General features: G+C 45.4%; 1 protein-coding gene across 1 annotated transcript; it reads left to right on the top strand.

Annotated features, from left to right (window-relative positions):
* Positions 1-801: 801 nt before the first annotated feature.
* LOC139400232 (cholecystokinin receptor-like) lies at positions 802-24,187 on the top strand. The gene is made up of 3 exons (XM_071145218.1): positions 802-1,013; positions 21,222-21,470; positions 23,919-24,187. Exons 1-3 carry the CDS (start codon positions 851-853, stop codon positions 24,185-24,187), a joined length of 681 nt encoding a protein of 226 aa, XP_071001319.1. The 5' UTR covers positions 802-850.
* Positions 24,188-27,012: the final 2,825 nt, after the last annotated feature.

Genomic DNA, 27,012 nt, shown 5'->3' with positions numbered 1-27,012 from the left:
CAACGTGGTTGTGTGATGATCTGGCTTAGTTGGTAGAGTATGGCCCTTGCACTGCAAGGGTTGTGGGTTTAATTCCCATGGGGACCAGTACGGAAAATGTATGCACTCACTACTATATGTTGCTCTGGATAAGAGTGTCTATGGAAAAGGAATGACTAGACCATTATAGCTTTCACATTGAAATAAGATGCATTTGCAATGTATTTTTTTTAAACTGGAAAACATATATTCAAGAAGGTATTTTTATATTCCACACATATTATCAGATTAACTGTTTTGTACAGATAATTATCAGACTCAAATTACAAAAGCTGGTAAACACTCAAATACATGTAGTTATTTTTTTCTCACACACAAGTAGTGCTTTACTGGTCCAGTATTAGCGACAAATACAGACATCTTCTGTGCCGTCAATTTAAAAAAAATGCTGTATCCACCACTGCATCCAAACGCAGCACCCCCATCCCCAAACTACTCCCCCCACCTTCCCACGCACTCAGCTGTCCCCCATAACCTCACCGCTGCAGTCCGAGCCACAGTCACCAACGAAGCGCAGCGGAAAGGTGGGATCCCCGAACCTACAGCAAAGCAGAGATCCTTTCAACTCCGGGGTGAAAACTGTCAACTGGAAACTTCAAGGATGCCCAATAAATGGGTAAAGTAGGAAATATACTTTGGAACATCTACAGACAAAGTAAGCAATCATTTGGTTGGATAATTTGGGGAAAGAATTAGACCACTTAAAAATATTTTGGTGGATTTCTATGGACGCAGTCATTTGACCAAAGCAGATGCTCGCACATAGCACGAATATAATGTGCACTTCTGACATTTTTCTTTAACTCTCAAAATGGATTTACGAACACTGAACGAGACCTCTACGTTCTTGGAGTGTGTGGGAGCGCAAGGCGCTGCGTCAAACAGAACAATGAACGTCAGTCTGGGACTCACAAACATCACCACCTGTGGAAACGAGTCCGTGGTGCTCAAACCGCAGCATGTCAAACAGAAAGGTGAGGAGCCGGGCCACCTATATTTATGTTTATTCATAAACCTAAATTAAGTGACCAAATACGGAAAAAACGATACACAAAAGCAGTGTTTTGGTTTGTTAACTGGATTCGTCCTGACATTCGTGATTTTCTTGTTTCTAGTTGTTTATTATTATTTGTGTACTTGTATGACATGTTTACTGCATTGTTGGGAGCTGGTAACACAAGCATTTCGCTGCACCTCCTATAACATCTGCTACACTGTTTACGCGACCAATAGGCCTACAGTTTGATTTGAAAAACCTTTTCATTTTCGTCAATCTGACACAAAATCCAGTTCACCAGCAATAGGCGCTCAAACTACAGATTCCTTGATATTTCGTTTATCAATAGGCCAATTCCAAATATCGTAGTTAACCCGAGCCTGAGACAAAACAAAACAATTTTACAAAAAAGTGAATCACTATTACATGCGATGCGAAGTACAAATGCAAATGTTTCCATGATGCTATTCCATAAATGTATTTCATAAATCAAATTATATATAATAGAATAATGAATTGGTTGCAATTAATAACATTTAAAAGGGCTGGAACATAATGATTGCTACAATGTCCCCTATCTTTATAAGAATTGTAGGTCAACCCGAGTGCAGATGCCAAGACTTCTCCACAAAATAATTACAATAGCTCTAGTCTAGTGTGTTTTCATACAGTGTGTCTCTGTCTCTCTCTCTCTCTCTCTCTCTCTGTGTGTGTGTGTGTGTGTGTGTGTGTGTGTATGAGTGTGTGTGCAGTGATGTAGCTAATTAATTTAGCAGCAGAAAAACACAACAGCGCATTAAGCACTCATGTATCCAATCTAGTCACAACGAATCCCAATGCTGGAGAACATTACACTCATTCAGAAAGGAAATCGTCACTCCTGGAAATACACCCCTATCCCCCTTTAAAACCATGACTACCACCCATCCTTAAAGAAATTGTTGACAGACATTACTACTGCAATATTTAGCCTAAATGAAGCCAATATCCAGTGTAGTCAGGAGACTGAAGCTTTGTGGCTGCTCCACAAGGTCAGCATTGCACTTTATCAATTTGGAAAACTCAATGTTCTAGCTGTATCTGTCCACTTCGAACAAGGTGGCTTTTTCCCACGCTCATTTTGATCCGTTGTCTAGAGCAAGGGCAGTGTGTGTGTGTGTGTGTGTGTGTGTGTGTGTGTGACCGTCTCTCAGATCAAATATTCCACTGTGGCGGGACATTTGATAGCTAGAGAATTTACCAAAGAGAGCATTCCCTTCCAGCTCCTCCATCCATCCCTCTAACATTGAATGATATTGACATGCTGATGTACCGTAATGGAAATTAACTCTGAATAACTATGAGAAACGGGTTGGTAATCAGAGAAATGATTTTGACATGCGAATAAGGTTGTGATACAAAACCATTATCCTTACAAACCAAGTATTATCAGGACATGATGGTTTCTTGTCAAACAGGAGTGGAAGTGAATTGTACACCGCACCAACCAGAATAGATTAAGGGAGAGGGAATGTTGGTTAGAAATAATTATTGGGAATCAGATCGTTAATTGATTTGAGGCTATATCTACTCAGCATGGATACCAGCCTTTATGCAACTGGCCCATCAAATCAAATTGTATTAGTCACGAGCTGAATACAACAGGTTACCTTACAGTGAAATGCTTACCTTACGAGCCCCTAACCAACAATGCAGTTTAAAAAATGTCGGAGCCATCGGTTAGTTGAGGTAATATGTTCATGTAGGAGTTATTAAAGTGACTATGCATAGATCATAATAACAGAGAATAGCAGCGTCATAAAAGGGGGGCAAATAGTCTTGGTAGCAAGATGTTCAGGATGTTCGGGAGTCTTACATGCTGACCAGACCGGACATGTCGCGTGCGCGAGCGTCACAAAATACAATTAGAAATCCATGTTATTCAATTATTGCACCCTGCTCGCGCGCGCCAACGAGCGTCTGCGACGCCAAGGGCTAAAATAGAAGTCATTCCTAATTCTGACGCAGATCTTGCTGAAAGTAATCTCCTCATTGGTTTATAGAAGCAGGTACCCACGTGCCATCTCCTCATTGGTTATACCCACGTGGGTGATTGAAAGAAGAACTTTGTTGCCGGATGTCGTGGTAATACTATGAAAGTTTAGATGCGATCACCATATAAGTTAAAAGATGAAAAAGCCTGGAAGGAGGAGAGATGACGAGAAACGATTCGGTTGGCCGTTTTATGTGTGGATTAATTGTCGGAGTAGAGGACCTTGTGCATTTCAGGTAAACTAACAACTCAATGTTTATATCCCAGGACAAATTAGCTAGCAACAGCAAGCTAGCTAAATAGGACAAATTAATGTTAGCTAGCAAGTGCAAGCTAACTAGCTAAATTGCCATACATGTTTAATGCTTTTCGACCTGTCCCCAAATTAATGTAATTGGTTCAGAGTTTGTTTTGATATTTTAACCTGCGTGCCGTGATCGCGTTTGGTGTGGGGGGCCAAAATACATTTATGCACGATAGCGCACGATGGCGCACGCGCGCAGCCGGTTTGTGTTTTGTGTTATTGCTTGGGGATAAAAACTGTTTAGAAGCCTCTTGGACATAGACTTGGCACTCCGGTACCACTTGCCGTGTGGTAGCAGGGAAAACAGTCTATGACTAGGGTGGCTGGAGTCTTTGACAATATTTAGGGCCTTCCTCTGACACCACCTGGTGTAGAGGTCCTGGATGGCAGGCAGCTTATTCCCAGTGATGTACTGGGCCGTACGCACTACCCTCTGTATTGCCATGCGGTCAGAGGCCAAGCAGTTACCATACCAGGCAGTGATGCAACCAGTCAGGATGCTCTCGATGGTGCAGCTGTAGAACCTTTTGAGGATCTCAAGACCCATGCCAAATCTTCTCAGTCTCGTGAGGGGGAAAAGGTTTTGTCGTGCCCTCTTCACGGCTGTCTTGGTGTGCTTGGACTAGAGGTCGACCGATTAATCGGCATGACTGATTAATTAGGGCCGATTTCAAGTTTTCATAACAATCGGTAATCGGGCTTTTTGGACAACGATTATGGCAGAGTACATTGCAATCCATGAGGAAACTGTGTGGCAGGCTGACCACCTGTTAAGCAAATGCAGCGTCAAATGGACCTTGTGGCTGCAAGGAGCCAAGGTATGTTGCTACCTAGCATTAAACTTATCTCATAAAAAACAATCAATCTTCACATAACTAGTGATTAACTACACATGGTTGATGATATTACTAGGTTAAGTAGCTTGTCCTGCGTTGCATATAATCAATGTGGTGCCTGTTAATTTATCATCGAATCACAGCCTACTTCAACTTCGCCAAACGGGTAATGTTTTAACAAAAACACATTGCCAAAAAACCCACAATCTTTGCACAAATGTAGCTAACCATAAACATAAAAACATAAACACCATAAATACAAATGGTATAGAGAGAAATAGTAGACACGTCATAATTCCTATAATAACTACAACCTAAAACTTCTTAACTGGGAATATTGAACAATCAGCTTTCATATGTTCTCATGTTCTGAGCAAGGACCTTAAACGTTAGCTTTTTTACATGGCACATATTGCACTTTTACTTTCTTCTCCAACACTGTGTTTTTGCAATATTTAAACCAAATTGAACATGTTTCATTTTTTATTTTAGACTAAATAGATGTTATTGTATTAAATTAAGTTAAAATTGTCATTATTATAAATAAATAAATACATATATTATTTGGTATCGGCTTTTTTTGGTCCTCCAATAATCAGTATTGGTGTTGAAAAATCATATTTGGTCGACCTCTAGCTTGAACCATGTTAGTTTGTTGGTGATGTGGACACCAAGGAACTTGAAGCTCTCAACCTGCTCCACTGCAGCCTCGTCGATGAGAATGTGGGCATGCTCGGTCCTATTTTTCCTGTAGTCCACAATCATCTCCTTTGTCTTGATCACGTTGAGGGAGAGGTTGTTGTCCTGGCACCACATGGCCAGGTCTCTATAGGCTGTCTTGTCATTGTCGGTGATCAGGCCTACCACTGTTGTGATGGTGTTGGAGTCGTGCCTGGCCGTGCAATCACGAGTGAACAGGGAGTACAGGAGGGGACTGAGCACGCACCCCTGAGGGGCCCCTGTGTTGAGGATCAGGGTGGCGGATGTGTTGTTACCTACCCTTACCACCTGGGGGCGGCCCTTCAGGAAGTGTGTGTGTGTGTTTGTAGTGTGGTGTGTGTGTGTTGTGATGTGTGTTTTGTGTGGTGTATGTGTTTGACCAGCACTCTGTCAACAACAGCAGTTGGTACAAACTGAGGCTGTGTACGGAGACGGGAGAGTCTTAAGCCTGAGGAGGCCCTTCACTGCCCTGTATGTAATACACACTATATTTAGCATGCCCCTCAGAATCACACACATTATCCGACACACGCACACACTGATGGGGAATATCCAAGACCGCAGCTGCTGCCATCATCTTTAGTCACTCAGTCACCCTAACACTTGCTCACTTTCTCACTCAACCACTCTAATTTCTCTGTTTCTCTCACTTTCTCTTTGTCCCTGTGTGTTCTGGTATTTATAGAGCAGTAGACTGAAGTAGGCAGGCAGACAAACAGACAGTGCTGTATGCTGGTAGAATCACATAGAGGGTTGAGTGATTTCATAGCAAGCCAAGCCTCCTTGACCAGAGGACTAGAGGTTCAGCTCTAACAGACTCAGATGACTCCCACATGCTTCAAGCCCTCTTGTCATTGTGAAGCAGACAGTCATACTTGATTTAAACTCTTTTTTGCAGGGCTGGGATGGATTCCATTTCAATTCAGTCAATTCAGGTGAGAAATTGAAAATTAATTTGACTGCAAATTATCCTTTATTTTCAAATCAGATTATGAAATAAATGAATGAAATTTCAATACATTTTGTGAATCATTGGAGTTGAAATGCAGTTGAGCCTGGTTTGTGCTAAGGTAACTCCTCCCATCATGCATGACTAGGTGCTGCAACAGCATGAGCTATCATATCAAAAGAAGTAACTCCTGACAAGTCATCTAACACGGCTATAATACAGCAACTCAGGTCGTCTGGAAACCCTTCTCACTAGCTGTAGTACATCACAACATACAATGTGGCAGTCTTATAGCAGGTCATAAAGTGATATTATCTCTTATGGAAGTGCTTGACAGTTGTCACCTGTCGTATCATGCTTATGACATTGTAAAGTAGGCTGGATGATAGATGATCACTGTGGTACATTTTTATTAAACTAATAAAATGTATCCCAGTAAAAAGTGTCTGCTGCCCCAGTGCACTTATATTGCTAAAGAGTCATGTTTATTCTTATAGCCCATTGTGCAGTATATGTGGTAATAAGGTGGATGTGACAAGCAGTGACAAAGACAGGCTAGAGATAGTGACAAAGACAAGCTAGAGATGGTACCAAAGACAGACTAGAGATAGTGACAAAGACAAGCTAGAGACGGTACCAAAGACAGGCTAGAGACAGTGCCAAAGACAGGCTAGAGACAGTGCCAAAGACAGGCTAGAGACAGTGCCAAAGACAGGCTAAGGACAGTGCCAAAGACAGGCTAGAGACAGTGCCAAAGCAGGCTAGAGACAGTGCCAAAGACAGGCTAGAGACATTGCCAAAGACAGGCTAGAGACAGTGCCAAAGACAGACTAGAGACAGTGCCAAAGACAGGCTAGAGAGTGCCAAAGACAGGCTAGAGACAGTGCCAAAGGCAGGCTAGAGACAGTGCCAAAGACAGGCTAGAGACAGTGCCAAAGACAGGCTAGAGACAGTGCCAAAGACAGGCTAGAGACAGTGCCAAAGACAGGCTAGAGACATAGCCAAATACAGGTTATCGGTCACAAGTAGAATCCTCCTAGGTTCCAAATGGCACCCTGTTCCCTATATAAAGCTCTATGGGCCCTGGTCAAAAGTAGTGCACTGTGTAGGGAGTAGGGTGCCATTTCAGTGTTTGGAGGGTGATAGGGTGGCCGGTGTCCCGGTGTTTAGCGCATTGGGCCAGTAATTGGAAGGTTGCCAGTTCGAATCCCGGAGCTGACGAGGCAAACAATCTATTCTTCTGCCCTTGAGCAAGGCAGTTAGTTAACCCCCCAAAACGACTATGTCTACACGATGGTGTTGATTTGTGTGATTTTAACAAGGCAGACTCGTGGGTGTCATGTTTACTTCCCTGTGAACACGTATGCACATGGATTTAGTGTGGCTTGCCTCACCTCTAAACAATCACAACTACTACCTCCGTTTATGCAGTTTCCCATTCTCTCCGCTCCCCGCTGACTGTGTAAGCTAAGGAGAGATTTGTGCTGTGCCTTAAAATGGGAAAAATCTAACCAGTAAGATATCTGTGTGTTGTTTTCATTTGGAAATGTTGGTGCATGAGGCCGAGGTTGCTAGGCGACTGTGTATTGGGGAGAGAAACTTGAGGAAACATTCAACAAACTGGACATTCAACAAACTGGACTCTCTCTCTGTCTCCGCTACCTCTCTCTCTTCCCTCCCTTTCTCTCTTCCCTTTCTCGCTCTCTGAGAAGGGGGAATGTGTGTGTGATGGTCCATATTGATAGGGACTAGCAGGTTGTATCCCAGGGGTAATTAAGGAGAGAATTTGCTCCTCTCCTCTCCTAGTTCAAACAGCCAGCAGGACGACAAAAGTAAACGTGCTCAGGGAGTTGTGGCTGTTCCCTGCAAAGCCACCGAGCACACAGGGAAAGTAATTGGCTTCCTGTGTAACATATTTAATTAGAGAGAGTGAGAGAGGAACAGAGAGAGAGAGAGAGAGCACATTTTTGTTATTGCATATCACAGCGTGATGTCATCTTTTAGGCAATGTGTTCGTTGATACAAGTAAGACCTGTGTGATAAATCAGAGCCTGCAGCCATCACCTGCTGAATGATATAATAACTAGCAAAGTACTGTTGATGGATTCCAACTTCAGACAGCACAACATAAGCTCAATGAAGTTACTTTCGCTGTCGACAGAGGAAGGCTTTCTTTTAAAGCTCAAAGTGTGATATCAGTGGCACACAGCTGTTCTGATGAAACACGGGGAGAGAGACCAAATCCTCCTGAAGTTCCTCTTTGTTCCTGCTGGGTTTTCAGTATCCGGTATAAGCCTTTTACAGGGCACTGCTCTCAAAACTGCCTTCAGGTTAACTGATCGATGAAGCTCAGATTGAGTGAACCAGCAGAGAGAGAATGATCCACAGTTGGATGATAAGCAGGTGGCCGTCTGAGAGATAGAGGAACAGAGAAAGACAGGCAGATTGAGAAAGACAGAGAGAGAAAGGCAGATTGAGAAAGAGTCAGAGAGAGAAAAGCAGATTGAGAAAGAGACAGAGAGAGACAGGCAGAGAGAGAAAGAGAAAGAGAGAGACAGGCAGAGAGACAGGCAGAGAGAGACAGGCAGAGAGAGACAGGCAGAGAGAGACAGGCAGAGAGAGACAGGCAGAGAGAGAAATACAGAGAGAGAGACAGGCAGAGAGAGAAAGACAGAGAGAGAAAGACAAAGAGAGAAAGACAGAGAGAGAAAGACAAAGAGAGAAAGTCAGAGAGAGACATGCAGAGAGAGAAAGACAGAGAGAGACAGGCAGAGAGAGAAAGACAGAGAGAATAAGACAGAGAGAGACAGGCAGAGTGAGAAAGACAGAGGGAGAAAGACAGAGAGAGACATGCAGAGAGAGAAAGACAGAGAGAGACAGGCAGAGAGAGAAAGACAGAGAGAATAAGACAGAGAGAGACAGGCAGAGAGAGAAAGTGACAGAGAGAGACAGGCAGAGAGAGACAGGCAGAGAGAGACAGGCAGAGAGAGACAGGCAGAGAGAGACAGGCAAAGAGAGAAATACAGAGAGAGAGACAGGCAGAGAGAAAAAGACAGAGAGAGAAAGACAAAAAGAGAAAGACAGAGAGAGAAAGACAAAGAGAGAAAGACAGAGAGAGAAGACAAAGAGAGAAAGACAGAGAGAGAAGACAAAGAGAGAAAGACAGAGAGAGAAAGACAAAGAGAGAAAGACAGAGAGAGAAGACAAAGAGAGAAAGTAATACAGTAATACAAATGGAGAGGAAAGACCTGCACTATAATAGCATACAGAGAGGTAGACTGTATGTGTTACAGGGAAACAGAGTGAGGGGTAGAGTAGACTGTAGGTATGACAGGTAAACAGAGTGAGGGGTAGAGTAGACTGTAGGTATGACAGGTAAACAGAGTGAGGGGTAGAGTAGACTGTAGGTGTGACAGGGAAACAGAGTGAGAGGTAGAGTAGATTGTTGGTATGACAGGGGAACAGAGTGAGGGGTAGAGTAGACTGTAGGTATGACAGAGGAACAGAGTGAGAGGTAGAGTAGACTGTAGGTATGACAGGTAAACAGAGTGAGGGGTAGAGTAGACTGTAGGTATGACAGGTAAACAGAGTGAGGGGTAGAGTAGACTGTAGTTATGACATGGAAACAGAGTGAGGGGTAGAGTAGACTGTAGGTATGACAGGTAAACAGAGTGAGGGGTAGAGTAGACTGTAGGTATGACAGGGAAACAGAGTGAGGGGTAGAGTAGACTGTAGGTATGACAGGTAAACAGAGTGAGGGGTAGAGTATTATGACAAGGAAACAGAGTGAGAGGTAGAGTAGACTGTAGGTATGACAGGTAAACAGAGTGAGAGGTAGAGTAGACTGTAGGTATGACAGGGAAACAGAGTGAGAGGTAGAGTAGACTGTAGGTATGACAGGGAAACAGAGTGAGAGGTAGAGTAGACTGTAGGTATGACAGGGAAACAGAGTGAGAGGTAGAGTAGACTGTAGGTATGACAGGGAAACAGAGTGAGGGGTAGAGTAGACTGTATGTATGACAGGTAAACAGAGTGAGGGGTAGAGTAGACTGTATGTATGACAGGTAAACAGAGTGAGGGGTAGAGTAGACTGTATGTATGAAAGGTAAACAGAGTGAGGGGTAGAGTAGATTGTTGGTATTACAGGGGAACAGAGTGAGGGGTAGAGTAGACTGTAGGTATGACAGGGAAATAGAGTGAGGGGTAGAGTAGACTGTATGTATGACAAGGAAACAGAGTGAGGGGTAGAGTAGACTGTAGGTATGACAGGGAAACAGAGTGAGGGGTAGAGTAGACTGTATGCAGGACAGGGAAACAGAGTGAGGGGTAGAGTAGAGTATGTGTTACAGGGAAACAGAGTGAGAGGTGGAGTAGACTGTAGGTATGACAGGGGAACAGAGTGAGAGGTAGAGTAGACTGTAGGTATGACAGGGAAACAGAGTGAGGGGTAGAGTAGACTGTAGGTATGACAGGGAAACAGAGTGAGGGGTAGAGTAGACTGTAGGTATGACAGGGGAACAGAGTGAGAGGTAGAGTAGACTGTAGGTATGACAGGGAAACAGAGTGAGGGGTAGAGTAGACTGTATGCAGGACAGGGAAACAGAGTGAGAGGTAGAGTAGACTGTATGTATGACAATGAAACAGAGTGAGGGGTAGAGTAGAGTATGTGTTACAGGGAAACAGAGTGAGAGGTGGAGTAGACTGTAGGTATGACAGGGGAACAGAGTGAGAGGTAGAGTAGACTGTAGGTATGACAGGGAAACAGAGTGAGGGGTAGAGTAGACTGTAGGTATGACAGGGAAACAGAGTGAGGGGTAGAGTAGACTGTAGGTATGACAGGGGAACAGAGTGAGGGGTAGAGTAGACTGTAGGTATGACAGGGAAACAGAGTGAGGGGTAGAGTAGACTGTAGGTATGACAGGGAAACAGAGTGAGGGGTAGAGTAGACTGTAGGTATGACAGGGAAACAGAGTGAGGGGTAGAGTAGACTATGTATGACAGGGAAACAGAGTGAGGGGTAGAGTATTGTGACAAGGAAACAGAGTGAGAGGTAGAGTAGAGTATGTATGACAGGGAAACAGAGTGAGAGGTAGAGTAGACTGTAGGTATGACAGGGAAACAGAGTGAGAGGTAGAGTAGACTGTAGGTATGACAGGGAAACAGAGTGAGGGGTAGAGTAGACTGTAGGTATGACAGGGAAACAGAGTGAGGGGTAGAGTAGACTGTAGGTATGACAGGGAAACAGTGTGAGGGGTAGAGTAGACTGTATGTATGACAGGGGAACAGAGAGAGAGGTAGAGTAGACTGTAGGTATGACAGGGAAACAGAGTGAGGGGTAGAGTAGACTGTAGGTGTGACAGGGAAACAGAGTGAGGGGTAGAGTAGACTGTAGGTATGACAGGGAAACAGAGTGAGGGGTAGAGTAGTATGATAGGGAAATAGAGTGAGGGGTAGAGTAGACTGTAGGTATGACAGGGAAACAGAGTGAGGGGTAGAGTAGACTTTATGTATGACAGGGGAACATAGTGAGAGGTAGAGTAGACTGTAGGCATGACAGGGGAACAGAGTGAGAGGTAGAGTAGACTGTAGGTAGGACAGGGAAACAGAGTGAGGGGTAGAGTAGACTGTAGGTATGACAGGGGAACAGAGTGAGAGGTAGAGTAGACTGTATGTAGGACAGGTAAACAGAGTGAGGGGTAGAGTAGTATGATAGGGGAACAGAGTGAGGGGTAGAGTAGACTGTAGGTAGGACAGGGAAACAGAGTGAGAGGTAGAGGAAACTGTATGTAGGACAGGTAAACAGAGTGAGAGGTAGAGTAGACTGTATGTAGGACAGGGAAACAGAGTGAGAGGTAGAGTAGACTGTATGTATGACAATGAAACAGAGTGAGGGGTAGAGTAGAGTATGTGTTACAGGGAAACAGAGTGAGAGGTGGAGTAGACTGTAGGTATGACAGGGGAACAGAGTGAGAGGTAGAGTAGACTGTAGGTATGACAGGGAAACAGAGTGAGGGGTAGAGTAGACTGTAGGTATGACAGGGAAACAGAGTGAGGGGTAGAGTAGTATGATAGGGAAATAGAGTGAGGGGTAGAGTAGACTGTAGGTATGACAGGGAAACAGAGTGAGGGGTAGAGTAGACTTTATGTATGACAGGGGAACATAGTGAGAGGTAGAGTAGACTGTAGGCATGACAGGGGAACAGAGTGAGAGGTAGAGTAGACTGTAGGTAGGACAGGGAAACAGAGTGAGGGGTAGAGTAGACTGTAGGTATGACAGGGGAACAGAGTGAGAGGTAGAGTAGACTGTATGTAGGACAGGTAAACAGAGTGAGGGGTAGAGTAGTATGATAGGGGAACAGAGTGAGGGGTAGAGTAGACTGTAGGTAGGACAGGGAAACAGAGTGAGAGGTAGAGGAAACTGTATGTAGGACAGGTAAACAGAGTGAGAGGTAGAGTAGACTGTATGTAGGACAGGGAAACAGAGTGAGAGGTGAAGTAGACTGTAGGTATGACAAGGAAACAGAGTGAGAGGTAGAGTAGACTGTAGGTATGACAGGGGGACAGAGTGAGAGGTAGAGTAGACTGTAGGTATGACAGGGGAACAGAGTGAGAGGTAGAGTAGACTGTATGTATGACAGGGAAACAGAGTGAGAGATAAAGTAGACTAGGTATGAAAGAGGAACAGAGTGAGAGGTAGAGTAGTATGACAAGGAAACAGAGTGAGAGGTAGAGTAGACTGTATGTATGACAGGGGGACAGAGTGAGAGGTAAAGTAGACTCTAGGTATGACAGGGGAACAGAGTGAGAGGTAGAGTAATATGACAAGGAAACAGAGTGAGAGGTAGAGTAGACTGTATGTATGACAGGGGAACAGAGTGAGAGGTAGAGTAGACTGTGTGTATGACGGGAACAGAGTGAGGGGTAAAGTAGACTGTGTGTATGACAGGGGAACAGAGTGAGGGGTAGAGTAGTATGATAGGGGAACAGAGTGAGAGGTAGAGTAGACTGTATGTATGACAGGGAAACAGAGTGAGAGGTAGAGTAGACTGTATGTATGACAGGGAAACAGAGTGAGGGGTAGAGTAGTATGATAGGGGAACAGAGTGAGGGGTAGAGTAGACTGTATGTATGACAGGTAAACAGAGTGAGGGGTAGAGTAGACTGAATGTATGACAGGGACATAGTGAGGGGTAGAGTAGACTGTATGTATGACAGGGGAACAGAGTGAGAGGTAGAGTAGACTGTAGGTATGACAGGGGAACAGAGTGAGGGGTAGAGTAGACTGTAGGTATGACAGGGAAACAGAGTGAGGGGTAGAGTAGACTGTAGGTATGACAGGTAAACAGAGTGAGAGGTAGAGTAGACTGTAGGTATGACAGGGAAACAGAGTGAGGGGTAGAGTAGTATGATAGGGGAACAGAGTGAGGGGTAGAGTAGTATGATAGGGGAACAGAGTGAGGGGTAGAGTAGACTGTATGTATGACAGGTAAACATAGTGAGGGGTAGAGTAGACTGTATGTAGGACAGGTAAACAGAGTGAGGGGTAGAGTAGTATGATAGGGGAACAGAGTGAGGGGTAGAGTAGACTGTATGTATGACAGGTAAACATAGTGAGGGGTAGAGTAGACTGTATGTAGGACAGGTGAACAGAGTGAGAGGTAGAGTAGACTGTAGGTATGACAGGGAAACAGAGTGAGGGGTAGAGTAGACTGTATGTATGACAGGGGAACAGAGTGAGAGGTAGAGTAGACTGTAGGTATGACAGGTAAACAGAGTGAGGGGTAGAGTAGACTGTAGGTATGACAGGGGAACAGAGTGAGGGGTAGAGTAGACTGTAGGTATGACAGGGAAACAGAGTGAGGGGTAGAGTAGACTGTAGGTATGACAGGGAAACAGAGTGAGGGGTAGAGTAGACTGTAGGTATGACAGGGAAACAGAGTGAGGGGTAGAGTAGACTGTAGGTATGACAGGGAAACAGAGTGAGGGGTAGAGTAGACTGTAGGTATGACAGGGGAACAGAGTGAGAGGTAGAGTAGACTGTAGGTATGACAGGGGAACAGAGTGAGAGGGAGAGTAGACTGTAGGTATGACAGGGGAACATAGTGAGAGGTAGAGTAGACTGTAGGTATGACAGGGGTACATGGTGAGAGGTAGAGTAGACTGTATGTAGGACAGGGAAACAGAGTGAGAGGTAGAGTAGACTGTGTGTATGACAGGGAAACTGAGTGATGGGTAGAGTAGACTGTATGTAGGACAGGGAAACAGAGTGAGAGGTAGAGTAGACTGTGTGTATGACAGGGGAACAGAGTGAGAGGTAGAGTAGACTGTGTGTATGACGGGAACAGAGTGAGGGGTAAAGTAGACTGTGTGTATGACAGGTGAACAGAGTGAGGGGTAGAGTAGTATGATAGGGGAACAGAGTGACAGGTAGAGTAGACTGTATGTATGACAGGGAAACAGAGTGAGAGGTAGAGTAGACTGTATGTATGACAGGGAAACAGAGTGAGGGGTAGAGTAGTATGATAGGGGAACAGAGTGAGGGGTAGAGTAGACTGTATGTATGACAGGTAAACAGAGTGAGGGGTAGAGTAGACTGAATGTATGACAGGGGAACAGAGTGAGAGGTAGAGTAGACTGTAGGTATGACAGGGGAACAGAGTGAGGGGTAGAGTAGACTGTAGGTATGACAGGGAAACAGAGTGAGGGGTAGAGTAGACTGTAGGTATGACAGGGAAACAGAGTGAGAGGTAGAGTAGACTGTAGGTATGACAGGGAAACAGAGTGAGGGGTAGAGTAGTATGATAGGGGAACAGAGTGAGGGGTAGAGTAGTATGATAGGGGAACAGAGTGAGGGGTAGAGTAGACTGTATGTATGACAGGTAAACATAGTGAGGGGTAGAGTAGACTGTATGTAGGACAGGTGAACAGAGTGAGAGGTAGAGTAGACTGTAGGTATGACAGGGAAACAGAGTGAGGGGTAGAGTAGACTGTATGTATGACAGGGGAACAGAGTGAGAGGTAGAGTAGACTGTAGGTATGACAGATAAACAGAGTGAGGGGTAGAGTAGACTGTAGGTATGACAGGGGAACAGAGTGAGGGGTAGAGTAGACTGTAGGTATGACAGGGAAACAGAGTGAGGGGTAGAGTAGACTGTAGGTATGACAGGGAAACAGAGTGAGGGGTAGAGTAGACTGTAGGTATGACAGGGAAACAGAGTGAGAGGTAGAGTAGACTGTAGGTATGACAGGGAAACAGAGTGAGGGGTAGAGTAGACTGTATGTATGACAGGGGAACAGAGTGAGAGGTAGAGTAGACTGTATGTATGACAGGGAAACAGAGTGAGGGGTAGAGTAGTATGATAGGGGAACAGAGTGAGGGGTAGAGTAGACTGTATGTATGACAGGTAAACAGAGTGAGGGGTAGAGTAGACTGAATGTATGACAGGGGAACAGAGTGAGAGGTAGAGTAGACTGTAGGTATGACAGGGGAACAGAGTGAGGGGTAGAGTAGACTGTAGGTATGACAGGGAAACAGAGTGAGGGGTAGAGTAGACTGTAGGTATGACAGGGAAACAGAGTGAGAGGTAGAGTAGACTTTAGGTATGACAGGGAAACAGAGTGAGGGGTAGAGTAGTATGATAGGGGAACAGAGTGAGGGGTAGAGTAGTATGATAGGGGAACAGAGTGAGGGGTAGAGTAGACTGTATGTATGACAGGTAAACATAGTGAGGGGTAGAGTAGACTGTATGTAGGACAGGTGAACAGAGTGAGAGGTAGAGTAGACTGTAGGTATGACAGGGAAACAGAGTGAGGGGTAGAGTAGACTGTATGTATGACAGGGGAACAGAGTGAGAGGTAGAGTAGACTGTAGGTATGACAGATAAACAGAGTGAGGGGTAGAGTAGACTGTAGGTATGACAGGGGAACAGAGTGAGGGGTAGAGTAGACTGTAGGTATGACAGGGAAACAGAGTGAGGGGTAGAGTAGACTGTAGGTATGACAGGGAAACAGAGTGAGGGGTAGAGTAGACTGTAGGTATGACAGGGAAACAGAGTGAGGGGTAGAGTAGACTGTGGGTATGACAGGGAAACAGAGTGAGGGGTAGAGTAGACTGTATGTATGACAGGGGAACAGAGTGAGAGGTAGATTAGACTGTAGGTATGACAGGGGAACAGAGTGAGAGGGAGAGTAGACTGTAGGTATGACAGGGGAACATAGTGAGAGGTAGAGTAGACTGTAGGTATGACAGGGGTACAGGGTGAGAGGTAGAGTAGACTGTATGTTGGACAGGGAAACAGAGTGAGAGGTAGAGTAGACTGTGTGTATGACAGGGAAACAGAGTGATGGGTAGAGTAGACTGTATGTAGGACAGGGGGACAGAGTGAGAGGTAGAGTAGACTGTAGGTACGACAGGGGAACAGAGTGAGAGGTAGAGTAGACTGTATGTATGACAGGGGAACAGAGTGAGAGGTAGAGTAGACTGTAGGTATGAAAGAGGAACAGAGTGAGAGGTAGAGTAATATGACAAGGAAACAGAGTGAGAGGTAGAGTAGACTGTATGTATGACAGGGGGACAGAGTGAGAGGTAAAGTAGACTCTAGGTATTCAAGAGGAACAGAGTGAGGTTTAGAGTAATATGACAAGGAAACAGAGTGAGGGGTAGAGTAGACTGTGTGTATGACAGGGGAACAGAGTGAGAGGTAGAGTAGACTGTTGGTATGACAGGTAAACAGAGTGAGAGGTAGAGTAGACTGTAGGTATGACAGGGAAACAGAGTGAGAGGTAGAGTAGACTGTATGTATGACAGGGGAACAGAGTGAGAGGTAGAGTAGACTGTAGGTATGACAAGGAAACACAGTGAGGGGTAGAGTAGACTGTATGTATGACAGGTAAACAGAGTGAGGGGTAGAGTAGACTGTCGGAACTCAGACAGTCTGTGTCAGTGGTGGATGGTTGGGCTGGTGGGCTGAAGTTTGAGTGACATGAAGAGAGACAGGACTTTAACAGGATATGACCCGCTGCAGGCCAAAATCCCCTATGGTTATCGCTGCCTCTTCGAAAACGTGACCAACCAAACATCTCTCTCTCTCTCTTCTCTTCCTTCTCTCTCCTCTTCCTTCTCTTCATTCTCTCTGTCTCTCTCTTCTCTTCCTTCTCTCTCTTCTCTTCCTTCTCTTCCTTCTCTCTCTTCTCTTCCTTCTCTTCCTTCTCTCTATCTCTCTCCTCTTCCTTCTCTCTCTTCCTCCTCTCTCTCTTGCTCTCTCTCTCTCTCTCTTCCTTCTTTCTCTTCTCTTCCTTCTCTCTATCCCTCTCCTCTTCCTTCTTTCTCTTCTCTTCCTTCTCTCTATCTCTCTCCTCTTCCTTCTCTCTCTTCCTCCGCTCTCTCTTGCTCTCTCTCTCTCTCTTCCTGCACTGTTGGTTAAGGGCTCGTAAGTAAGAATTTCACGGTAAGGTACCTGTTGTATTCGGCGCGTGTGACAAATACAATTAGATTTGATTTCAAATGTTCTATCATGGCTATGCACAGTGTTCTAACACTGTCTATCTCTGTTTCTCTCTTTCTCTCTTTCTCTCTGTCCTAAACCTGAGCTAGGTTTCATTTCAAACCGTTGCCCCCTCACGTCTGATTTAATCACTCACTCATATTCTTGCTTTGGCCCACATTGTGTTAGGCTCAGTGAAATACTGTACATGATAGCATACTTTAAGTGACATTTGAAATGAAGCCACTATAGTGTTTTACTATGCACTATCAGGTCTTAGCTGTTTATATCACTTCTCTCCAATGAACATTCCTTCTTCCCCTATTCAATCATCACCTTACTATGTTCAATTCCTTTTTATTCACCTATAGACACAGCAAGAAATGTCATCCTCATAATAAATGGTGGTGTATTAGGCCATGGTCTGTAAGTGATTAGTGTCTCACGGATTGCTTTGAGAATCCTCCATTTGGTTTCCAGACCAGAACATGTATCCCAATAGAACCTTTAAGGTAGTCAACAGAGACTGGAATTATCTCTCTTTTTATAAACCTTCCTTCCTTCCTCTCTGTCTTTTTCTCACTCTTTCTTTCTCTCTGTCTCTCTGTAACTCTCTCTCTCTCTCTTCCTCTCTGTCTCTCTCTAACTCTCTTCCTCTGTGTCTCTCTGTCTCTCTCTAACTCTCTCTCTCACTTCCTCTGTGTCTCTCTGTCTCTCTCTAACTCTCTCTCTCACTTCCTCTGTGTCTCTCTGTCTCTGTCTAACTCTCTCTCTCTTCCTCTCTCTCTCTCTCTCTCTCTCTATATATATATATATATATATATATATATATATATATATATATATATATATATATATATATATATATATAATTGAATTGAGAGAGAGGAAGAGAGACAGAAAGAAAGAGAGTTAGTGAGGTCGTGGGGTGAGACAGGGATGCAGCTTAAGCCCCACCCTCTTCAACATATATATCAACGAATTGGCGCGGGCACTAGAAAAGTCTGCAGCACCCGGCCTCACCCTACTAGAATCCAAAGTCATATGTCTACTGTTTGCTGATGATCTGGTGCTTCTGTCACCAACCAAGGAGGGCCTACAGCAGCACCTAGATCTTATGCACAGATTCTGTCAGACCTGGGCCCTGACAGTAAATCTCAGTAAGACCAAAATAATGGTGTTCCAAAAAAGGTCCAGTCACCAGCACCACAAATACAAATTCCATCTAGACACTGTTGCCCTAAAGCACACAAAAAACTATACATAACTCGGCCTAAACATCAGCGCCACAGATAACTTCCACAAAGCTGTGAACGATCTGAGAGACAAGGCTGACCCAAAATTAACTGACCCAAAATGACTGACCCAAAATTAAGGAAAGCTTATGTACAGACTCAGTGAGCACAGCCTTGCTATTGAGAAAGGCCGCCGTAGGCAGACATGGCTCTCAAGAGAAGACAGGCTATGTGCTCACTGCCCACAAAATGAGGTGGAAACTGAGCTGCACTTCCTAACCTCCTAACCTTCCTAACCTCCAATGTACAAATGGTTAAAGAACACAAGGGAAAATAAATAAGCATAAATATGGGTTGTATTTACAATGGTGTTTGTTCTTCACTGGTTGACCTTTTCTTGTGGCAACAGGTCACAAATCTTGCTTCTGTGATGGCACACTGTGGAATTTCCCCCAGTAGATATGGGAGTTCTTTGTGGATCTGTGTAATCTGAGGGAAATATGTATCTCTGACCACTGCAAATCTACCAAGACCTGGCCGTCCCTCTAAACTTTCAGCTCATACAAGGAGAAGACTGATCAGAGATGCAGCCAAGAGGCCCATGATCACTCTGGATGAACTGCAGAGATCTACAGCTGAGGTGGGAGACTCTGTCCATAGGACAACAATCAGTCGTATATTGCACAAATCTGGCCTTTATGGAAGAGTGGCAAGAAGAAAGCCATTTCTTAAAGATATCCATAAAAAGTGTTGTTTAAAGTTTGCCACAAGCCACCTGGGAGACACACCAAACATGTGGAAGAAGGTGCTCTGGTCAGATGAAACCAAAATTGAACTTTTTGGCAACAATGCAAAACATTATGTTTGGCGTAAAAGCAACACAGCTCATCACCCTGAACACACCATCCCCACTGTCAAACATGGTGGTGGCAGCATCATGGTTTGGGCCTGCTTTTCTTCAGCAGGGACAGGGAAGATGGTTAAAATTGATGGGAAGATGGATGGAGCCAAATACAGGACCATTCTGGAAGAAAACCTGATGGAGTCTGCAAAAGACCTGAGACTGGGACGGAGATTTGTCTTCCAACAAGACAATGATCCAAAACATAAAGCAAAATCTACAATGGAATGGTTAAAAAAAAAACATATCCAGGTGTTAGAATGGCCAAGTCAAAGTCCAGACCTGAATCCAATCGAGAATCTGTGGAAAGAACTGAAAACTGCTGTTCACAAATGCTCTCCATCCAACCTCACTGAGCTCGAGCTGTTTTGCAAGGAGGAATGGGAAAAAATTCAGTCTCTCGATGTGCAAAACTGATAGAGACATACCCCAAGCGACTTACAGCTGTAATCGCAGCAAAAGGTGGCGCTACAAAGTATTAACTTAAGGGGGCTGAATAATTTTGCACGCCCAATTTTTCAGTTTTTGATTTGTTAAAAAAGTTTGAAATATCCAATAAATGTCATTCCACTTCATGATTGTGTCCCACTTGTTGTTGATTCTTCACAAAAAATACAGTTTTATATCTTTATGTTTGAAGCCTGAAATGTGGCAAAAGGTCGCAAAGTTCAAGGGGGCCGAATACTTTCGCAAGGCACTGTACATACAGACACATACACACCCCTTCCCACCACCCTCTCTTTGGTACGCCTAGAGCCCAGTTGGTAGCAGGCTGTAGAGGTAGAGATCAATAGAGACATGGTGGAAGAGGGTGATGGTATTGAGCTGTATGTTAAACATATACTTCAGGCCCTTTAACTACTTCCCCGGAGTCAGATGAACTCGTGGACACCATATGTATGTCTCTGTGTCCAGTATGAAGGATGTTAGGGGTAGTTTTGTGAGCCATTGCTAACTAGCATTAGTGCAATGACTGAAAGTCTATAGGTATCTGCTAGTATGCTAGTATGCTAGCAGATACCTGTAATCTTCCAGTCATTGCATGAATGCTAGTTAGCAATTGCCCTAGCGCTAGTTAGCAACTTCCTCTGAAAGGGCAATTTTTTGTTGTTGTTGTACAAATGGTATCCACAACTTCATCTGACTCTGGGGAAGTAGATAAAGGGCCTCATTGCCAACAGTGCTGATTAATCTGTTAAACTGGACTAGGGCCTCTTAACAAGCCTCCTGCCCTCAATAATTACATGCTCAGACTTCCTCTGCCTGGCTGGGGCTTCTATAAATAACACTGTTGGGGTCATGACATGATAACCATCAATCCTAGTTAAGGAACTCAACATACGTACTGTGTTGGATTGTGACTGGTGGGATCTTATTGCTTCCATCAGGCTCTAAATGTAGTATGTTATGTGATCTCCACCTCTGTTTGTCATCCCCCTCTCTGTTAACTCCATCCCTCTATTCTCTGTCTCTCTCCTCCTACCTCCAGAGGTGGACTCTCTGTTAACTCCATCCCTCTATTCTCTGTCTCTCTCCTCCTACCTCCAGAGGTGGACTCTCTGTTAACTCCATCCCTCTATTCTCTGTCTCTCTCCTCCTACCTCCAGAGGTGGACTCTCTGTTAACTCCATCCCTCTATTCTCTGTCTCTCTCCTCCTACCTCCAGAGGTGGACTCTCTGTTAACTCCATCCCTCTATTCTCTGTCTCTCTCCTCCTACCTCTAGAGGTGGACTCTCTGCGTATCCTGCTCTATTCGGTCATCTTCCTCCTCAGTGTGTTGGGCAACCTGCTCATTATCGTGGTCCTGGCAGTCAACAAGCGCATGAGGACGGTCACCAACTCCTTCCTGCTGTCCCTGGCAGTCAGCGACCTGATGATGGCCATCTTCTGCATGCCCTTCACCCTCATCCCCAACCTCCTGGAGGACTTCATCTTTGGAGCCGCCATGTGCAAGATAGTGGCCTACCTCATGGGTGAGACAGGAGGAGGGCGGGGGGGAGAGAAGAGGAGAGAGAGAGGGAGACTGACTAGGTATCATGTAGGATGTATAGAGTAGGGCAGTGTAAAGGAAAACTTGGCACCTAGTGGCATGGAAGGAACTGAGACAGAGAATCATCATTAGGATGCATTGAGAGAGCAAGAGGGGAAAGGGCAGGATCTGGGAATCTGCTGGCCGTGCTCTCCAGCTGCTCCCGATGGTCCCCACAGAATAACGCAGCACAGGACACCTCACAGACCTGCACACAGACATACATAGAATATCGCACATGGATGAACACACACAAGCATGCAGGCTCCCAGGCTCCCAGGCTCCCGCACACGCACACACACACACACACACACACACACACACACACACACACACACACACACACACACACACACACACACACACACACACACACACACACAGTCTAATGTCATGTTCCAGCTAGTAGGAGGATATGGATTAGGAGGAGAGCATAGAATTCTTTCCCTTCTCCAGTCTGGGGGATCAGGGCTATCACATCAGGAGGTTCAGGATCTCTATTTAGCCAACATCTCCCACTCATGTTTCTCTAACACATCCTAAAAACACGTCTTCACTCAGAAGTGCTCAGTACATACTGATCTATGATTCATAACCTTCAGTTAGGGTCACATGTCATCTGATATTTTACAAAAGTTGGAACCTTTCAAGACGTAAACTTAGCAGAACTCTTACGTAACTTTACCTAACAGAAAAAGTTGTACAGTGCCTTGCGAAAGTATTCGGCCCCCTTGAACTTTGCGACCTTTTGCCACATTTCAGGCTTCAAACATAAAGATATAAAACTGTATTTTTTTGTGAAGAATCAACAACAAGTGGGACACAATCATGAAGGGGAACGACATTTATTGGATATTTCAAACTTTTTTAACAAATCAAAAACTGAAAAATTGGGCGTGCAAAATTATTCAGCCCCCTTAAGTTAATACTTTGTAGCGCCACCTTTTGCTGCGATTACAGCTGTAAGGCGCTTGGGGTATGTCTCTATCAGTTTTGCACATCGAGAGACTGAATTTTTTTCCCATTCCTCCTTGCAAAACAGCTCGAGCTCAGTGAGGTTGGATGGAGAGCATTTGTGAACAGCAGTTTTCAGTTCTTTCCACAGATTATCGATTGGATTCAGGTCTGGACTTTGACTTGGCCATTCTAACACCGGGATATGTTTATTTTTGAACCATTCCATTGTAGATTTTGCTTTATGTTTTGGATCATTGTCTTGTTGGAAGACAAATCTCCGTCCCAGTCTCAGGTCTTTTGCAGACTCCATCAGGTTTTCTTCCAGAATGGTCCTGTATTTGGCTCCATCCATCTTCCCATCAATTTTAACCATCTTCCCTGTCCCTGCTGAAGAAAAGCAGGCCCAAACCATGATGCTGCCACCACCATGTTTGACAGTGGGGATGGTGTGTTCAGGGTGATGAGCTGTGTTGCTTTTACGCCAAACATAACGTTTTGCATTGTTGCCAAAAAGTTCAATTTTGGTTTCATCTGACCAGAGCACCTTCTTCCACATGTTTGGTGTGTCTCCCAGGTGGCTTGTGGCAAACTTTAAACAACACTTTTTATGGATATCTTTAAGAAATGGCTTTCTTCTTGCCACTCTTCCATAAAGGCCAGATTTGTGCAATATACGACTGATTGTTGTCCTATGGACAGAGTCTCCCACCTCAGCTGTAGATCTCTGCAGTTCATCCAGAGTGATCATGGGCCTCTTGGCTGCATCTCTGATCAGTCTTCTCCTTGTATGAGCTGAAAGTTTAGAGGGACGGCCAGGTCTTGGTAGATTTGCAGTGGTCTGATACTCCTTCCATTTCAATATTAATCTCTTGCACAGTGCTCCTTGGGATGTTTAAAGCTTGGGAAATCTTATTGTATCCAAATCCGGCTTTAAACTTCTTCACAACAGTATCTCGGACCTGCCTGGTGTGTTCCTTGTTCTTCATGATGCTCTCTGCACTTTTAACGGACCTCTGAGACTATCACAGTGCAGGTGCATTTATATTGATTACACACAGGTGGATTGTATTTATCATCATTAGTCATTTAGGTCAACATTGGATCATTCAGAGATCCTCACTGAATTTCTGGAGAGAGTTTGTTGCACTGAAAGTAAAGGGGCTGAATAATTTTGCACGCCCAATTTTTCAGTTTTTGATGTTTTAAAAAAGTTTGAAATATCCAATAAATGTCGTTCCACTTCATGATTGTGTCCCACTTGTTGTTGATTCTTCACAAAAAAATACAGTTTTATATCTTTATGTTTGAAGCCTGAAATGTGGCAAAAGGTCGCAAAGTTCAAGGGGGCCGAATACTTTCGCAAGGCACTGTACATATTTGAAACTTTTAAAAGTGTAGTTTATGTGTCGTTTCTCATTTCTTTACTTTCCAACAGGTGTATCCGTGAGCATCTCCACCTTCAGCCTGGTTGCCATAGCGATCGAGCGCTACAGCGCCATCTGCAACCCGCTGAAATCGCGGGCGTGGCAGACCCGTTCCCATGCCTACCGGGTGATCGCTGCCACCTGGCTCCTGTCCTTCATGATCATGACCCCCTACCCCGTGTTCAGCCACCTGAAGCACGTTCCCCTAAAGGACAACATCACCATCGCACGCATGTGTCGCCACATCTGGCCCTATCCGGAGGTGGAGCAGGCCTGGTGAGTCGGTGTGTGTGGGGGGGGGGGGGTGTGTGGGGGTGAGGTTGAAGTGTGTGTGTGTGTACGGGTGGGTGAGGTTGTGTATGAAGTGTGTTTGTGTGTAAGGGTGGGTGGGTGTGTGTGGGGGTGAGGTTGAAGTGTGTGTGTGTGTGTGTGCGGGTGGGTGTGTGTGTGTGGGGTGAGGTTGTGTATAAATGTGTGTGTGTATGGGTGGGTGTGTGGGGGTGAGGTTGTGTATGAAGTGTGTTTGTGTGTAAGGGTGTGTGTGTGTGTGTGGGGGTGAGGTTGTGTATGAAGTGTGTGTGTGTAAGGGTGGGTGTGTGTGTGTGGGGGTGAGGTTGTGTATGAAGTGTGTGTGTGTGTAAGGGTGGGTGTGTGTGTGTGGGGGTCAGGTTGTGTATGAAGTGTGTGTGTGTAAGGGTGGGTGTGTGTGTGTGGGGGGGGTGAGGTTGTGTATGAAGTGTGTGTGTGTAAGGGTGTGTGTGTGTGTGTGTGGGGGGGTGAGGTTGTGTATGAAGTGTGTGTGTGTAAGGGTGTGTGTGTGCGTGTGTGTGGGGGGGTGAGGTTGTGTATGAAGTGTGTGTGTGTAAGGGTGGGTGGGTGTGTGTGGGGGTGAGGTTGTGTATGAAGTGTGTGTGTGTAAGGGTGGGTGTGTGTGTGTGGGGGTGAGGTTGTGTATGAAGTGTGTGTGTGTAAGGGTGTGTGTGTGTGTGTGTGTGGTGGTCAGGTTGTGTATGAAGTGTGTGTGTGTAAGGGTGTGTGTGTGTGGGGGGGGGGTCAGGTTGTGTATGAAGTGTGTGTGTGTAAGGGTGGGTGTGGGGGGGTGAGGTTGTTTATGAAGTGTGTGTGTGTAAGGGTGTGTGTGTGTGTGGTGGTCAGGTTGTGTATGAAGTGTGTGTGTGTAAGGGTGGGTGTGTGTGTGTGGGGGTGAGGTTGTGTATGAAGTGTGTGTGTGTAAGGGTGGGTGTGTGTGTGGGGGGGTGAGGTTGTGTATGAAGTGTGTGTGTGTGTAAGGGTGGGTGGGTGTGTGTGAGGTGGGGGTTGAAGTGTGTGTGTGTGTGTATGGGTGGGTGGGTGTGTGTGGGGGTGAGGTTGAAGTGTGTGTGTGTGTGTGTGCGGGTGGGTGTGTGTGTGTGGGGTGAGGTTGTGTATAAATGTGTGTGTGTATGGGTGGGTGTGTGGGGGTGAGGTTGTGTATGAAGTGTGTTTGTGTGTAAGGGTGTGTGTGTGTGTGTGGGGGTGAGGTTGTGTATGAAGTGTGTGTGTGTAAGGGTGGGTGTGTGTGTGTGGGGGTGAGGTTGTGTATGAAGTGTGTGTGTGTGTAAGGGTGGGTGTGTGTGTGTGGGGGTCAGGTTGTGTATGAAGTGTGTGTGTGTAAGGGTGGGTGTGTGTGTGTGGGGGGGGTGAGGTTGTGTATGAAGTGTGTGTGTGTAAGGGTGTGTGTGTGTGTGTGGGGGGGGTGAGGTTGTGTATGAAGTGTGTGTGTGTAAGGGTGTGTGTGTGCGTGTGTGTGGGGGGGTGAGGTTGTGTATGAAGTGTGTGTGTGTAAGGGTGGGTGGGTGTGTGTGGGGGTGAGGTTGTGTATGAAGTGTGTGTGTGTAAGGGTGGGTGTGTGTGTGTGGGGGTGAGGTTGTGTATGAAGTGTGTGTGTGTAAGGGTGTGTGTGTGTGTGTGTGTGGTGGTCAGGTTGTGTATGAAGTGTGTGTGTGTAAGGGTGTGTGTGTGTGGGGGGGGGGTCAGGTTGTGTATGAAGTGTGTGTGTGTAAGGGTGGGTGTGGGGGGGTGAGGTTGTTTATGAAGTGTGTGTGTGTAAGGGTGTGTGTGTGTGTGGTGGTCAGGTTGTGTATGAAGTGTGTGTGTGTAAGGGTGGGTGTGTGTGTGTGGGGGTGAGGTTGTGTATGAAGTGTGTGTGTGTAAGGGTGGGTGTGTGTGTGGGGGGGTGAGGTTGTGTATGAAGTGTGTGTGTGTAAGGGTGGGGGTGAGGTTGTGTATGAAGTGTGTGTGTGTAAGGGTGGGTGTGTGTGTGTGGGGGTGAGGTTGTGTATGAAGTGTGTGTGTGTAAGGGTGGGTGTGTGTGTGTGGGGGTGAGGTTGTGTATGAAGTGTGTGTGTGTAAGGGTGGGGGTGAGGTTGTGTATGAAGTGTGTGTGTGTAAGGGTGGGGGTGAGGTTGTGTTTGAAGTGTGTGTGTGTAAGGGTGGGTGGGTGTTAATTCCTCTCGTCTTACTTTTTGCTTAGTGCTGTTGTCCTAATACTGCATTTTAGGGGGTTTGGTTGAAATTGTGATAACGAACAAAAGAAAATCTGTCTACACCTATATATTAGAGTGATGATACAGCAGTGTTGTTTTTGCATACTCATTAGAATATAAACGCATTACTAAAATGGGTGCAACAGCAAAATAAGGTGTAACTTTCCACTAAAACAAGCTTTAGGTTTGATGTAGACTTCTCCAGGGAGAAAACACTGGCTGTAGCTGTAATTCTTTCATGTTGGTACCTCCATGACGCCTACTCTTGTGAGAAAAACTCACTCGCATATCCACACATTTTCACATACCCGCTCAAGTCATACATAGACACACACACATACACACACACACACACACACGCACACACACACACACACACACACACACACACGCACACGCACACGCCCACGCCCACACACATGCACACACACACACACACACACACACACACACACACACACACACACACACACACACACACACACACACACACACACACGCATGCACATACATTCCTGAGGTTCTCCAGAAAACTAAAGTAAAAGTGAGAGAGAGAGCTTGGAGGGAGGAGCAACGCCTG

This window comes from Oncorhynchus clarkii, unplaced genomic scaffold, assembly GCF_045791955.1.
Source record: "Oncorhynchus clarkii lewisi isolate Uvic-CL-2024 unplaced genomic scaffold, UVic_Ocla_1.0 unplaced_contig_7205_pilon_pilon, whole genome shotgun sequence".
NCBI classification, from domain to species: Eukaryota; Metazoa; Chordata; class Actinopteri; order Salmoniformes; family Salmonidae; genus Oncorhynchus; species Oncorhynchus clarkii.
Note: the sequence above shows the minus strand (reverse complement) of the source record. Positions and strands in the feature narration are given on the sequence as shown.

Coding starts and splice junctions, on each gene's coding strand:
- LOC139400232 (XM_071145218.1), top strand. CDS start 851: ATGGATTTACGAACACTGAACGAGACCTCTACGTTCTTGGAGTGTGTG. Junction 1,014..21,221: donor GCAGCATGTCAAACAGAAAG/GTGAGGAGCCGG, acceptor TCCTACCTCTAG/AGGTGGACTCTCTGCGTATC. Junction 21,471..23,918: donor GATAGTGGCCTACCTCATGG/GTGAGACAGGAG, acceptor ACTTTCCAACAG/GTGTATCCGTGAGCATCTCC.